The 15,420-nt window shown below is 39.0% G+C and overlaps 1 protein-coding gene across 23 annotated transcripts in view; it reads right to left on the bottom strand.

Moving 5' to 3' along the window:
- Nucleotides 1-15,420, bottom strand: part of PTK2 (protein tyrosine kinase 2) — a 278,805-nt gene that overhangs the window by 142,348 nt on the left and 121,037 nt on the right. For all 23 annotated transcript variants that reach the window (XM_070481680.1, XM_070481679.1, XM_070481677.1 and 20 more), the window contains 2 exons: nucleotides 5,822-5,901; nucleotides 3,751-3,813 (listed from right to left, as the gene is read on the bottom strand). In XM_070481680.1, the coding sequence (XP_070337781.1) occupies nucleotides 3,751-3,813; nucleotides 5,822-5,901 (143 nt within the window). The remainder of the gene's footprint in view (nucleotides 1-3,750; nucleotides 3,814-5,821; nucleotides 5,902-15,420) is intronic.

Genomic DNA, 15,420 nt, shown 5'->3' on the forward strand with positions numbered 1-15,420 from the left:
CCAGGTCACTGACCTAGCACTCCTCTTCTGACTTCACAGAACTACTCACCACGGACTGGACCTTTTTAGATCGTCATCTCTAACTATCTGCTGGCTTTTTGCCTCCTCAGTTCTCTCATCATTTTTTTCAATTGAGATAAACTTTTTATTTTACAATAGTCTTAGACTTTACAGAAAAAGTGCAAAGATAGTACAGAGAGATCCTCGAATACTCCCCACCCAGGTTTCCCTATTGTTAATATCTTGCATTACTATGGTATATCTGTCACAACTAGTAAATCAATATTAGGATATTATTACTAATATACTCTATACTTTATTCACATTTTATTAATTTTTCCCTATCATCATTTTTCTGTTTCAGGATCCAATTTAATCATCACATCTCCTTAGGCTCCTCTTGGCTGTGTCAGTTTCTCTGACTTTCCTTGTTTTTGATGATGTTGACAGTTTTCAAGAGTACTAGTCTGGTCCAATTTTGTAAAATGTCTCTCAACTGGAAATTATCTGCTTTTCTCATGATTAGATGGGAGTTATGGGTTTCTGGGAAGAAGTCAATAGAGGTGAAGCATCATTCTCAACAGATCACATCAAGGGTACATTCCATCGTGCCTTATCACTGTTGATGCCGACCTGGCTCAGCAGGGTAAGGTGGTCTCTGTCAGATTTCTCCAATGTCAAGGTACTTTCTCCCCACACCCACTTTCCATTCTTTAGAAACAAGTCACCAAGTACGGCCCATACTTTAAGGGTGGGATTTTATGCCCTGCCTCCTTCGGGGTCATAACTACATAAATTGTTTGGAGTTATTCTGTATGGGAATTTGTCACTTCTGCTTATTTATATTAGTATGGACTCACGGATATTTACTCCACACTCTGGGCTATAATCTAAGACTGTGTTATTCATTGTTGCTCGCATTGTCCCAGATTAGTCACTGGGAGCTCCTTCAGTTGGCTCTTGCGATGCTTTGACAGAGCCTCACTGTTTGGTTTTTTGAGCACTTCCTCTTTTCTGGCACTACAAGATGCTCTAGCCTCCTCTAATATTCTCCCTCCCCTCCCTCAAATCAGGCCTTTTCCCAAGGAGCCCTGGTTCCTTTAATTTAAGAATGATATTAGAAACCAAGATCTAAGCATTTGTTACTATCAGAGATTTTTAAGGCTGTTGGTATTAGCGATTTACAACATATGAAATAAACCAACATTTCTCCTTCCTTTTTCATTTAAAAGACACAAATGTTCCCTCAGAACTGAAAATCAACAGCCCCAAACGACTTATCCTCTTCCCCTTCAAGCATGCAACTGTTTGTGTGACTGACATCCCCACTGGCCCAGGACGGAAAACCAAGAGTCCTTGGATTCCTCCTCCCTTGCCTTCTTCACCCAAATTTCACCAGCCAGCTGGCCAAGGAGACTCTGACTCAGGTAATCTCCATCCCACGGCCACTGCTATGGTGCCTACGACAGAGCCACATTCTTTCTTAAATGAAAAGGAGAGATGCAATGATTTCTTGGTTCCCTGCTTCCATTTTTAGCCTTCTTTAATAAAATTCCAATCTCAAGAACATGGAATTCTCAAACAAATCTCCTCATACCACTGTCCTGCTTAAAATAGTTCCATGAGTCAGCAGTGCTCAAGGACCAAGTCCTGGAGACCATATGAGATGGTAGGAGACTGTTCAGGATGCGGCCCCTGAACACACACACTCCTCTCGTCCCCTACGGGCAAGTTGTTCTATCCACAACAAACTTTTGGTCCTCCAGCCGTTATCTGATCATTTCCGGTGCCGTCGCAAATACGGATCTCTGTTCCCCTGTTGGCTCGGCACATGCTCAGTAACCTCCATCTGCCCACGCTCCTCTGAGACTCAGAGGTGGACAACACCTCCCCATGAAACCATTGCGGACACCAGGTACACACCCTCTAGAAACTTCTACTTTAGTCCATAGTACATTATTTTATAATTTTGCTTAATTTTACTTCTGAGAGTCTCCCTTCTAGCTGTTAGGTTCCTGATGAAAATTTTGTATTATTAATTTCTGAATCTCCAACTTTAGCTGCCAAGGGCTCAGCAGATGCTCAATAATGTTTGTTAAATGAACTAATGACTAAAGAAATAAATGGAAAAGGAAAAGAGAATCAACCAAATAAGCAAACAGGGAAAACTACTCTTGTTTTTCCTGAACCTGCTTTTGAACTGAGGTCAGATCTAGTATTCATCTAAGACAAGACCCTCAAGGATTCCTTCAATTCTGGTCATCTACATTTTAAGCACTAAGAAGAGCCTTTCACGCTGAAGAATGTGTCAATTTTAAACAAAAATCTAAACCACAGTGAATGTTAGTTTCGTTTTGCTTCTTTTTTTTAATTAATGGTATCATTACTTCCATGCCATCAAGTGAAGGGCAGGGAAATTCTACTTAAAGTAACTCTACCTAGTAACATTTCCTAGTTGATCTCTAAAATTTTTCGTTCAACTCCAACCAATTCCTTTTTGTCCTTATCTAACCCGTTACGAGACACAGTAAACACGATAGGTATGTTCATAAACAGACAATCATAAGCATTTGGGGAGTGTCCATCATGTGCTGGGCACCGTCAAGAGTCTGTGCTATCCCAGCATATCGCCCTCGGAAGTCAAGTGACGGATCAGCCTTCCGCATACTGACAGGACAGACTGCCTAGGTTGCACTCATTCACTCGTCACAACTTGGCACAAAGGAGGCTCATGTAATTACAAAAAGTAACCGTCATAGCTACTACCACCAGTTATTATTTCAAATAGCTGTACCTGCTTTATAACAAATTTCCAAAAATATTTATTTCTAGTTTTATTTTTAAATGACCATAACTCCTCTGCAAAATCTTGTTTTCAAAATGGTGGGATATTAAACTTTCACAGTGTGGTAGTAGTTGGGCTGACCTAGAAAGTCCAAATAAAACCCAAGGCCACATGGAGTCTCTACTACAGGAGAGCAGCTATGGATAATCTTTCACTTTACTATCCCAACGTATTCCAACAAGCACAAGGACTTCAGGAACAATATGGTCAGAAAAGAAAGTGCTGGCAAACAGTTGCACCACTGCTAATAAAAATAAAACTGACTTTTACTAGGATATAACAAATATCGACTCTCTTTTGCTAAATCAGTTACCGAAAGATGAAGAGCAGAACTTCTAGCCTCCCAAGACATAAGCTCTAGCTTGGCTTATCTACATTTAAAACAACCTAATATGACAGTCTAATAGACAAATTAATTTCATTATTGGAAAAGTCTTCAGTTATTCTAAATTTTCTGATACATGAGCAACAAATAACTCCCACATCCCCACTTTTTTTCACTAAGAAAAAAATTCCATAGTAAGATCATAAAGAGAATATAACTAATAATTTCTAGGCAATTTATAGGCAACTCTATAGTTCAGCATAAATTAGAAGTGAAACTTTCATCCCAATGATTAAATCTACATAGATAAAAAAGTTTATTTTGTATGTATTAACATACCACAGACATTATGAGCCTTAAGACATTTATCAACAAATTTAAATTTTGCTTATACAACTAATGTCATCAAGAAATCTTTTCTTAATAAGACTCCCCCTCTTCCAGATATAAAAGTTTTAGAAATGGCAGTGTTTCAGATTTACTATTTAATTTAAGTAAAGATAAACTGATAAACACTACAGCTGGCAGAACATTCGGCTCTGAATACTTGCAGGTGCAGCTTAGGGCGCGTCATACTCACTCTAACACTTCATAGTTAGACTTCTTCTCCAGTGCATTGCCCCGCATCTCCCAGTACGATCGCCTAAAACCAGGGAAGACACAAATTTACATCTACGCATAAGGAAGGCCTATGCTGTTAAATGATAAAAACTGCAAGGGGGGGCGACTTAACTACTTTGTGGCTCAGCCACAAACATTCAGATAAATTATGAATACAGAAAGAATGTGATTCACAGCATTATTCCTACATCTCAATGAAACATAAGTCAGTTAACACAGATCTTGTTTCTATTTAACACTCTCATTTTCCCTTTTAACCTGAAGCAGGTCTGGCTTTTTGTAAAGGTGAGAAACAAGATTCCAGTTCTAAAAGAGAAGAGCTACATTTGCTGTGTCGTGCTGCATCTTTTCTCAAGAGACAGCACAGACGAGCAGAACAGCTATAGGGACATGGGACCGCTGCTGTGGCCAGGTGTGGCCCACACCTCCTCCTGTGGAGGCGCACCTGTGTCAGACAGGTAACAGGAATCACAGCAGGCCCGGCCCCATGACGGAGCTGCCAGGCTGCTGGGGAACAGGTGCTGCCTACCATTCTGAACGTTTACAGCCTGCATTTTACCTTTTTACTCCAAATTACATGTTCAGGCAGTTTCAGGTCTTAGTGGAACCAAGTCCTTTCTCTACAAAACCTGCCACGAGTGGGTGGGATTCTCTCTGCATGTACACAGCATCTCACAAAAGAACAAGGTCTGGATTCAGCTGCTCTGGGATACACGGATATTACAAATCATCTGATGTAATTTTATAGGAGAATGCACAGTCAACAAGACTTTGTTTCAAATCTGTCTGGAATAATATGAATACTAGTTTTGCTTTTTAAATTTGTTTGACGTTTTTCTTTGGCCTACTTAAAATGGAATGTACTAGATTTAGATGAAAAGTAAAAAAGGGCCCAAAAGAGTCACTTGATTTGTTCGCTTGCTTTCTATTCATGTGTGGGGGGCTTTGAAGGGGTCCTTAATTTGTCAGGCTTTTCCTTCAGAGTCCAAGACTTGAATCAGTGACACTGAACAAAGGTGAAGAGGAGAGGGATAAACATAACGTGGGAGAGTCTAGACTGGGAAGGAGGAAAAAGTCATTTAGAACCAGGAGCGGAACCACTGCCATTCACATCGGAGCTCACGCTTCCCGACTGCTTTTCCAGGTAATACATTACAGTACTGTTTGTAATAGGAATAGAATGTCCAAGGATGCTTTCCAAGCTAGAACTGTGAAGAGGGCCAAGAGAGGTGGTAGGAACATGAAGGGACCAGTGAGAGGGACAGACTTAAGAGTGAAAACCAGTGTTAATGAAGAGTTGAGTTATACTTAATAATCTTTGGGTCCTTGTAGGAACTGTTACTTAATAGCTTTATGCAATATAAAAAATAGTATCTCCAGGGAAAATTATTGGTAACTGTTTTAAGTATACATAATCAAATTTTAGCTAGTTTAACCAACTCATCTTAAACTAGCAACCCAAGGTAATTTTAATTAAAATTATCCCTGACAAAGGTAAAATATTCTTTTATTCAAAATTTAAAATATATTTAAAATAATATATGACAAACAGTGACAAACGTTATCAGAAGTAAGAAACATATTCTCAGATTTCCATTCCTTTAAATCTGTTTTGTCCAACATAGTGGCCACTAGTCTCGTGTGCCTATTTATGGTTAAATTTAAATTAATGTGCACTAGGCACATTTAAGTACTTAGTATCCACCTCTGGCTAGTGACTAGCATGTGAGATCACACAAATACAGAGTATTTCCATCATTACAGAAGTTTCTACTGGAGAGTGCTGTCTTATATTTTCTTACATACTTACACTCTTATAAATCATTCCATTTTAAATATAATGAAATATCATTTTAAAAGACTCTTAAGATTTCCAAAATTAGCAATGTCAACCTAGTTCAGAATCTTCTCAAATTTTTACTCAAATTTTATTGATAATCTTTGTAAGGAAAATGAAAATATTTGGATAATTTCCAAAAATAATGAAAACATCGATGAATAAAGACGTCAATGTATAGTTAGCACCTTACCGTATTTCTAGACAACCCAACTTCAAAGCAATGTCCTGGTCCACTTGATCAGCTATCTCTAACATATAATCACTCTTCACCTACAATAAAAAGGAATGGGAAAAACAAAGCTGCTTTAAAGCAACACAGGTTAGACTTATTCACTCGCTAACTGTTTACTGGGTGCCTTCTGCACACTTTGACACACTGTCAGTAGTTATGCTAGATGCTGGATATAAAAATGAGTAATGCTAAAAATTATTTAAAGAAATAAAATGGTTCCCTACTAAGAAGAGCTGATACAATCTATGAGCATTTCCATGGGACTTTAAGAAACAGCTACCACTGAATCACAAGACTGTCAAGCTGCTCTATACCCCTCCCACACTGTCACAAGTGAAAACAAGGAGAGAGGGCTCCATTCCATGTAAATTTGTAATGCACATATTTTTTGAACTCAAATTTCAGTCCCAGTAGCATTTTTTGGACCTGAAGGCAATGGCAAAGAAAATTTACATATTCCAAAATCCATTTAACTCTGCAACTGAAGTGCTTCCACCCGTCTACTGTAAGTGATTAATCTGCAAGTTCATAAAATACTTAAAGTCTAATCTAAAGAGAAGAATTATTCTATAGAATAGAATTCCATAAATGTCTTCTAAGCAATGATTATGCTCAACTAAACTAACTCACGGGCTGGTATCCGTATCTGAGAGCACCTATTCAGTGTGAAGACACTTTCGAAGATGAAATACATAACATCTCCTTATAGATCAGCACTGCCAGATCAACATCTGCAGCTGGTTTTGATGACAGGAGCACTCATTTTGAACCTCAATTAACTGAAATGTTACCTCTCCCCCAAAAAGGAACTCCATTCTTCTCATTAGTAGACCTTATCACAAAAACCTGCAGTTAACTAATATATACAAAACTTTGTGGACATTAGTCTTGTCTCTTGTTATGTAAGTGTTTCATAATACTCTTGATTTTGCCTCTTGTCCTCAACCCTAAAATACTTACTCTCTGGCCCTTAACAGAAAAAGTGTGTTGACCTCTGCCCTGGAAAAAATTCCAAAGATCCTGATCTTCAACTATTACCTCCTAGCCTGTCAGTTCACTTGCTCAAGAAATTGGTTGTTGTTGTTACTGCCATCGAGTAGATCCTGACTCCTAGCAGCCGTGGACAGCAGAGCTGAGCCCTGCCTGGTCTTTTTGGCCACCCTCTCCCCTTCTGGTGCCGTTATCAGACAATGCTCTGCTGCTATTCATAAGGTTGACATGGCCAAGCTTTTGGGAAACAGGTAGCCACATCCTTCCTAGTCTGTCTAGTCTGGAAGCTCCACTGAAACCTGTCCACCATGAGTGACCCTGCTGGGATCTCAAATACTGTTGGCATAGCTTTCAGCATCACAGTGACAAGCAGCCACCACAGTATGACATTCAACATACGGGTGGTGTGGTTCCCTGACTAGGAAACAAACTCAGGCTCTGGGAGTAAGAGCGCCAACTCTTAACCACTTGACCACCAGAGCCGCTCAAAAGGTTTCTACTCCCCAGTTAATTACTCTGCCTACCTTATGTTGGATAGTTCACCATTCAGACCTTCCCCTGCAAAGACTCCCAACTCCCCAATCTCCCATTATCCCTTTACTTTAATTGCCGGACAAAACCAACATATACTGAAAGAAACCACACACCTCCTTCTCCATGGTTACTGCCAGGCAACTGGAGAAACTATAGTATAAGCTTCACTTTAAATTCACGATGACAGACTTTGAAGAGTCAGTTGAAACTGTCTGGAAATTCAACAATGCTTGCCTAGGAAGTTTGTGAACACAGTGATTCATACTTTCTCCAGTCAACCTGCCACATCTCTCTTTACAGAGAAAATAAAAGTCTTCAGATGTGAATACGCTCTTTAATGTACCAAAAATCTATAACCCAAAGAGCCGGCCTGGTGGCGTAGAGGTTGGGTTTGCACACTTCCCTTTGGCAGCCTGGGGTTCACCAGTTCGGATCCCAGGCATGGACCTACACACTGCTTATCAAGCCACACTGTGGTAGGTGCTCCACATATAAAGTAGAGGAAGATGGGCACGGATGTTAGCTCAGGGATAATCTTCCTCAAAAAAAAAAAAATCTATAATCTGAGGTGCACGTGTACTCATCTACTCATTCCTTCTCTTACGGTAGGAGCAATGACCACCCACCTGGCAGTGGACAACCATCGGCTATTTTTGATCTAAACACCATTCCCTCTCAAACCCTTTGCTTTATTTTCTGCGCTGAATTACTCAATCCACTAAATTAAGTACAAAGATTTAATTCTAGAATCATTTTGTTTACACTTTAACTGGCTCTTTCTCCTATATAGCAAAAAATAAATCCAAATTTAAAAACTAAGTTTTTACATCATAAGTAGATTTATTATTGAACACAAAAATAAAGGCACACAAGATAAATCAAGACGTATTTATATGAGTTAAAGAAATACCACAGTCGTTCCGACTGAAACATTCGGTGGATCTTAGTTTATGATTTAGTGCAGACTTCAAAGAAACCACAGCAGAACACCAATTATATGTTGAGGAAAATGCATCATTACAAAATTGTTTTAAAGATAATTTTTAAACACTATTCACAGGTGGGAAAATGTAATCACATGCTTTATTTCATTCATCAAATCCAAATTCATATTAGTTGCAAAGATGAAAAAAGGAGAAATTAAGAATCTTTATCCCCTTATTTAATCCCCTTATTTATGAACATGACTTAAAAGTTCTGAGAGTTATTTTTGCTACAGCAACAATGTACTACTCTTGACTCTCAGAGCTGTTATGACCATGGTCTGAAATCCATTCATGGTCTGAAGCGGTGGATGTACACTGAAGTGCACTGATCCAAGATGGAACAAGCCACCACAACTCCCCTCATCCTCACCGCAAGCCCTGGGGCAGCTTCCCTCTGTGGGAGGACAAAGACAAACCCCACTGGAGTTGCCTGATGGTCCAGCACCTCTCCCTGTCATCCAGGCTCAAGACACAGTATTCTGTGAAACTACTCTGCACGTTCACACCCTGATGCTGTACTCAGGCATTTTTCTGCAAGACTCAAGGTTCTTTATACTCAGTGTTCATTTCTTTCATAAAACACTTCTTGACTACCTTTCATGTCCTACCAACTCCTAGCAGGATTTATTGCTTTCATTTGTGAAATAAATGCAATTTATTGAGCACTGAAGTGTGTGTACGTATATATAATTGCCTGAAGTAAATATATGCAGCACCATGTCAGGCAGATTTATGGCAATATCTCATTTAATCCTCACAGCATCACTGTGATTGGACACCACCATTATGCTCAATTTACAGCCTTAGAAAAAGCCTAAAAAGAATGAAGATGATAGCAAAGGAATTCCCTATGATTTAAGGACACTCTACCATGGGCAGGTACTACGCTAAGTGTTTTAAAGACATTACTTATAAACTTTACAATAACTCTTCAAGGTAGGTTTTAGTTGTCCTATTGTATACATAAAGATCAGAAAGGTTCATTTGCCCAAGATCACACAGCAAGTGTTAAAGTTAGGACTCAAAAACCAGATCTGTCTGGTGATCCCTACAACTCAGCTTTCCGTGTGTACTTATATCTTCTTGTGAACTCTTTCACAGTTTAGATATTCGCAACTACAAGGAAGATTAATGCAGATTGGGAACCACAACTCATTACCCTGGGATCCCCCAGGTCTAACAGAATGGCTGCACACGCACCTCCCGCCTCGTTTACCACTGTCATCGTGTTCTAGTCTCTCTGTACATCATGGATTACTACTGTTTATTAACTCCAGGTCTAGTAAATTTGCAAGAGTATTTCAAGAAAAGACCTCTGAAAATTGTTTTTGTTTTTTAAAATTAATTTGTTTCCATGCTGATATCACTGTCCTACTTAAAAAATAGGATATATTTGCATTTCCCTCTGTGGGCAAGTACTGTATTTATATTCATGAGTTTTTTCATCTCACTCTGCAATAGAACTAAGCACGAGTTTTAATATAAAAACTGCTCACATCTCTAACAGAAAGTATTAATCCTGAATTACTCCCTAATTTATTCTATATGTCAACTCATTGCTTTAGAATATGCTTTGTTTTGGTCTTTTCTGAATATTTTGTCAGCTACATAGATTTCTCAACTAAACCCAAAAGTCCTCGGTAGTGGAGGCAGATGGGCTAAGGGCAGACAAATATGAAACTGACTGAATATATATATCCTGAGTGAGCCAAGGCAGTAATTTAACTCTCAGAGCCTTGCCGGCTCAACTGTCAAACGCCTCCCTGAGTTTCGTCAGATCAGAGTGGAATATCCGTATATGAAGGAACTCAACGGCAGTTCTCAATTAAAACAACTTAATTTTTTTCTTGTATACTTAAGCTATAAAAACATATAAAGTATTATACTATTTTAATGAGTCATATACTTTTTCCACAATTCAATGTCATTTAACATAGCATTGAATAGTTATTCATTCATTGATTCATTCAACAAATATTTACTGAATGTCTACCATGTGCCAGCATAGAGCAGTGAATAAAACATACACATGGAACTTAGAGACGTAACAGTGGGTGAACTTTCACTTGAAAAGGATTGCTCGGAATTTTACATTGAGAATAGACCACAGAAGAAGACTAGAGCTAGAAAACCTGTACAACAAGTGTTTCTACTGTTTCTTTTTTTTTGTCCATTTATAAGAGAAAGGTAACCACAAATCATACTAGAGGTGATGCAGAATCCTATCAATTTCTTAAAAGAAGAGTTGATGTTGAGTGTTCACACACCCACCACCAAACTGATTTCTCAAATTCCAAAGCATTTCTTGGATTTTTTTCTTGACTTCTAACAAATCTCATCCAAAATTCTGAATATCAGAGCATTAGCATTAAAACTCAATGCTCACTACTAAGCCATTCAACAGCATAAATGAAGCACCGAAAGCCTACGTCTTACTGTGTTGGGGATACAATGGTGAAGAAGATAGACTTTATGTTTCTTCTCACTGAATGCACACTCTATTGGTGGGGACAACAGATGACAACAGTCACAATGTGGAGAGAACAGCTCAATGGCTGCCAGGGGTTTGGGACGGGGAGGGTGTGACGATAAAGGAACAGGGAGTTTCTTTGTGTTGACAGGACAGTTCTGTGACTTGGTAATGGTGGTATTTACACGCATCTACACCCGTGATAAAGTTGCATGGAGCTACATACACACACATAAGTCGTGTAAAAACTGGTGAAATCTGACTATGGCTGCAGTCTGCTTAATAGTACTGAGCCAGTGTCAGTTGCCCTGTTTTTATTATAATGTACTCTATCACGACTGTGATGGAAATTGCTTAACTATACACATTTGTCAGAACTCATTGAACTGTACATTAAAATTGGTGACTTTATTGTATGTAATATTATACTTTAATAAAACTAATTTTAAAATATTTGAAAAATGTACATGTTATATGGGAAATGTACAGGTGCTATGGAAGGCTTTACATAGAAAACGTCACTTAAAATTAAGAGATAACAACTGAGTAGAAATTATTTCAGTCCAGGAAAGGAAAGGGGAGTTACGTAGGAAAATGTTAACTCAGCAGGCCTGGGTTGCTCAAACTGCACATTCCCAAAAAAGGCCTGTGTTCATGACTGGCCTTCAGCCTCCTGAAACTGAACTCCTGTAAAGCTCTTTCTGATGAGAGTGCTTTTGCACACTTGCAGCCTTGGCCCACATCGTATTAGTGCGACCCGGTAGTTTACGTGAACAATGTGATCGTGATGAACATCTGCTTTCTCTCTGGGGCCTGGAGCTTGAAGACGTGAGGTCACACAGGTGTTGTATGCCTATGAGACTGACCCCCCAAAAGCCTTAAACACCCAAACCTCAAGTGGGAGCACTAGGCTGGTGACCCATTGGTGACGCTGTCACACATCACTGCTGGAGGAATTAAGCATGTCCCTTGTGACTCCCCTGGAAGGGGACACCTAGAAGCTTCCACCTAGTTTCCTCTGGACGTCGACCTATGTACCTTTTCCCTTTCCTGATTTTCCTTTGTATCCTTTTGCCATAACAAACTATAACTACAAATATAACAACCTCTGAGTCCTGTAAACCCGTCTAATGAATGACTGAGCTTGAGGGTGGTTTTGGGGACCCCTAAGACAGGAGTATTCCTACCAAAGTAAGAGTCTCCTGAGATGGATTCAAGGCAAATTTAAAATATCAACAGGGAACAGTAAACCGTTAGAAAATGACCATTTCTGCCTTCCCATTTCTAAGGCAGAAGGATGATCAAGAAATACGGGTTGAATAGTATAAATACAACAGTTTATCTAAGTCTTCAATAACATGAGCACTTCTTGAATCATCAAAAATATACTGGAGTGGAAAAAGAAGAAATGTACATTATTAAATCTATTAAAGAAGTACAGAAAATGTACTTCTAATAAGTCAGGCTTAGACTTATATTTGATTTTACCTTCTTTCTGGAAAAGGACAGCTGATAATTCCCACATTGAAATGTCAGGTTTTAATCTAGAACTTCCCACTTGGAGCTGCCATTTCGAAATGTTTTAACTGACAGAAAGCTTTAAGGTAAGAAAATACAGATGAAGGAATCCACTTCTGATAACACAATTATCTGAATAAAAACTTCTAAAAATAAAAAATTGGAATAAAAATAAAAGAAAGATTGATCAACAACAAATAGTACGCCCTGGTACCTCCCATATCTCCACAGGCAGATTTAGATTCTCCACCACAGGGTTCAGCCATGGTTCTGGACTCAGTATCTTCTTCAACTTCCTCCTGGCACTCTTTTTGTCAAATAAACCACTAATCATGTTACATTTAGTGCTTTTTAGGAGACAATGGATGGACACACTCATTTTAAATCTCAAAACATTAGTAGGAGAAAACAGTGACAACTTCATGTCAGATCCAGGCATCCTAAGAGCTGAAATTTCAATGGTGCCAAATGGTTTCTGTACAAGTTCAGCAGCACCGATGCAAATCTAGTTCAACTATGACAACGTCTTAACCAAACAGGGACGCAGCCCTTCACACTAAAGGCCACCACTATTTACAAAAAGTTGCCAATCAAATACACCTTTAACAAATGAAAGTTCAGAGAGATAAGGAGGAATAAAATGTTATATGGCAAAAGAAAGATGATTTCGGGGTAAAACACTTTTTTTGCTGTATAATAAGCCATGAGTTTTGGCACCACAACTTATTTTTATACACTCCTACTCTACACTGAATAGGGTTATAACAGGATTCTGGTTTATTTTTAGAGTGTGCTGATTAAGATCTTTCAGAATATTCTAAAATGGGTCAAAAGCATTTAGTGAATCATCTGCGATATCTCACCCTGGTAGTCACATTTAGGGCATCTTTCAAAGAAACTACGTGCACCCATAGAACCATCTCCAGCCAGTAACCTAACCCTCAATATGCCCACTGACATGCTGTTTCCATCAGGACATCATCCAAAACAAGGGACAGAATGAACAGTAAGCTTGGATGAAATTTCAAAATACGGAATAATAAAATTAAGGTAGTTTATTATAAGTTCTCTCTCTTTCACGGAATGGAAATGGTGGTACAGAGAATCTAAACATAATTATTTTATTTCTACCTGATAAAAGAGCCAAAACAATAAAAAGTACTGATTCTTCTAAAACAGAAATAACAACAGATAATTCTAAGGAGTGTTCACTATTCCCCAATCTAGACCCTCAAGAGTTGCACATGTGAAGTTCAACAAAATAAAAGTTCCTAACAAATACACAAGGAAACATGTCTCTAGATGAGAGTTGGTGCAAGCCACCACCAACAGATGGAAAGCCCAAGGACTTCAGACTCAGAAGAGAGACATCAACTTTATATGAAATGATAAAAAAAATGAAAGCCAGGAAGCTTAGTAAACAATAATGGCTGTAAAAGATGGCCTGACAGACTTAAGAAAAGGTGAGGGGTGAGGGGGGATAAAACTTAAAAAAACAAAAACTCAACAAACGCACTACACATCAAATTAGTCACAGCTAAGGAGAGCTGGTGATCTGATAGATTTACCTGAACCACAGATCCCAGAGAGACAAAAAGGTGAAAACAGGAGAGCAGCTAACAGCTACAGAGGGACAGACGGGGAAGTCCGAATGTAGACCTCAAATGAAATCCCAGAAGGAATAACAAAGGACAGAGAAAAGGCAAGATGTGAGTAGACATCAACTAGGACATTTCAGAACGGAGGAAGAAGGCACGCACCCATAGGTACAGGCTGCACAACACAGATCAAGCAGGAAAAAATAAGTGGAAATCCACGCCTAGTTTGTAAGAAAACTGCAAAATACTGAAAATGAAGAAAAGGTCTTAAAGCCATCCAGAGAGAAAAGACAGGTCACCTACAAAGAAAGAATGAGAGCCAACTTCCAGTAGAAAATACTATCTAACTTCTGAAAGAAAATAACACCTACTCTGACTTTTGTACCCAGCAATGCTATCTTTCAAGCAGGAAAAACCAACATGAGCGACAGAGAAGATCTGCACAACACAATTAACAATCTTGAATAATGGATATTTATTGCACTGAACAATTAGAGAAGACATATTCTACTCAAGGAAAACTGGAACTTTGACAAAATCTCAACATGTGCAAGATGAAAGAAGTATAAACAAAGTTTGACTAACTAGTATCAAATGAACCACAGTCTCTAACCAGAAAGCAAAATTATTTCAGAAATGAACCAAAAGGAATAAATTTTTAAATCCCCATATAATCAATTCCATTTCTACCAACACAGTGGACCAAATGTCCTGACCAATGTGCGCACTGAAAACATCTAAAAATGCTGACTAAAACGCTTTTTTTTAATCTTCTGGAATGCTTCTATGAGTTGGGTAACAAACGAACAAAAAGCCAAAAGCTGATGACGGAATGCAGCGGGCTCAGGGGAGAAACAGTGTCAGCTTTTACGCTAAGGCCAGAACTGAAAAATACACACATATGTTGTGAAACGTGACAACCGGCAAACAAAAGCAAGAGAATGATCAATATCCAATATCAGGACAATGGTCACCTGCCAAGAGTGCAATGGTAGGTGGGGGAGTGGATCACAGGGACACGGGACTGGGAAACACCAGGTATGTTCTCTTCATCTGGGCAGGAGGGTCACAGGTATTCATTTTATTATTAAGAATCACACATTACAGGGGCCGGCCCCGTGGCCGAGTGGTTAAGTTCGCACGCTCTGCTGCAGGTGGCCCGGTGTTTCGTTGGTTCGAATCCCGGGCGCGGACAAGGCACTGCTCATCAAACCACGCTGAGGCAGCGTCCCACATGCCACAACTAGAAGGACCCACAACAAAGAATATACAACTATGTACCAGGGGGCTTTGGGGAAAAAAAGGGAGGAAAAAAAAAGAATCACACATTACAAAAGAATACATGGATCCAGGTTACAAGATCTAAACAATTAAAAAGAATCAATGTTATCAAATTGTGAGTCCCTTAAAAATGGATTGATTTAGCTTAGAGTTCAGTGAAATTATATGACTATACATGTA

Source organism: Equus asinus, chromosome 12 (genome assembly GCF_041296235.1).
Source record: "Equus asinus isolate D_3611 breed Donkey chromosome 12, EquAss-T2T_v2, whole genome shotgun sequence".
Lineage (NCBI taxonomy): Eukaryota > Metazoa > Chordata > Mammalia > Perissodactyla > Equidae > Equus > Equus asinus.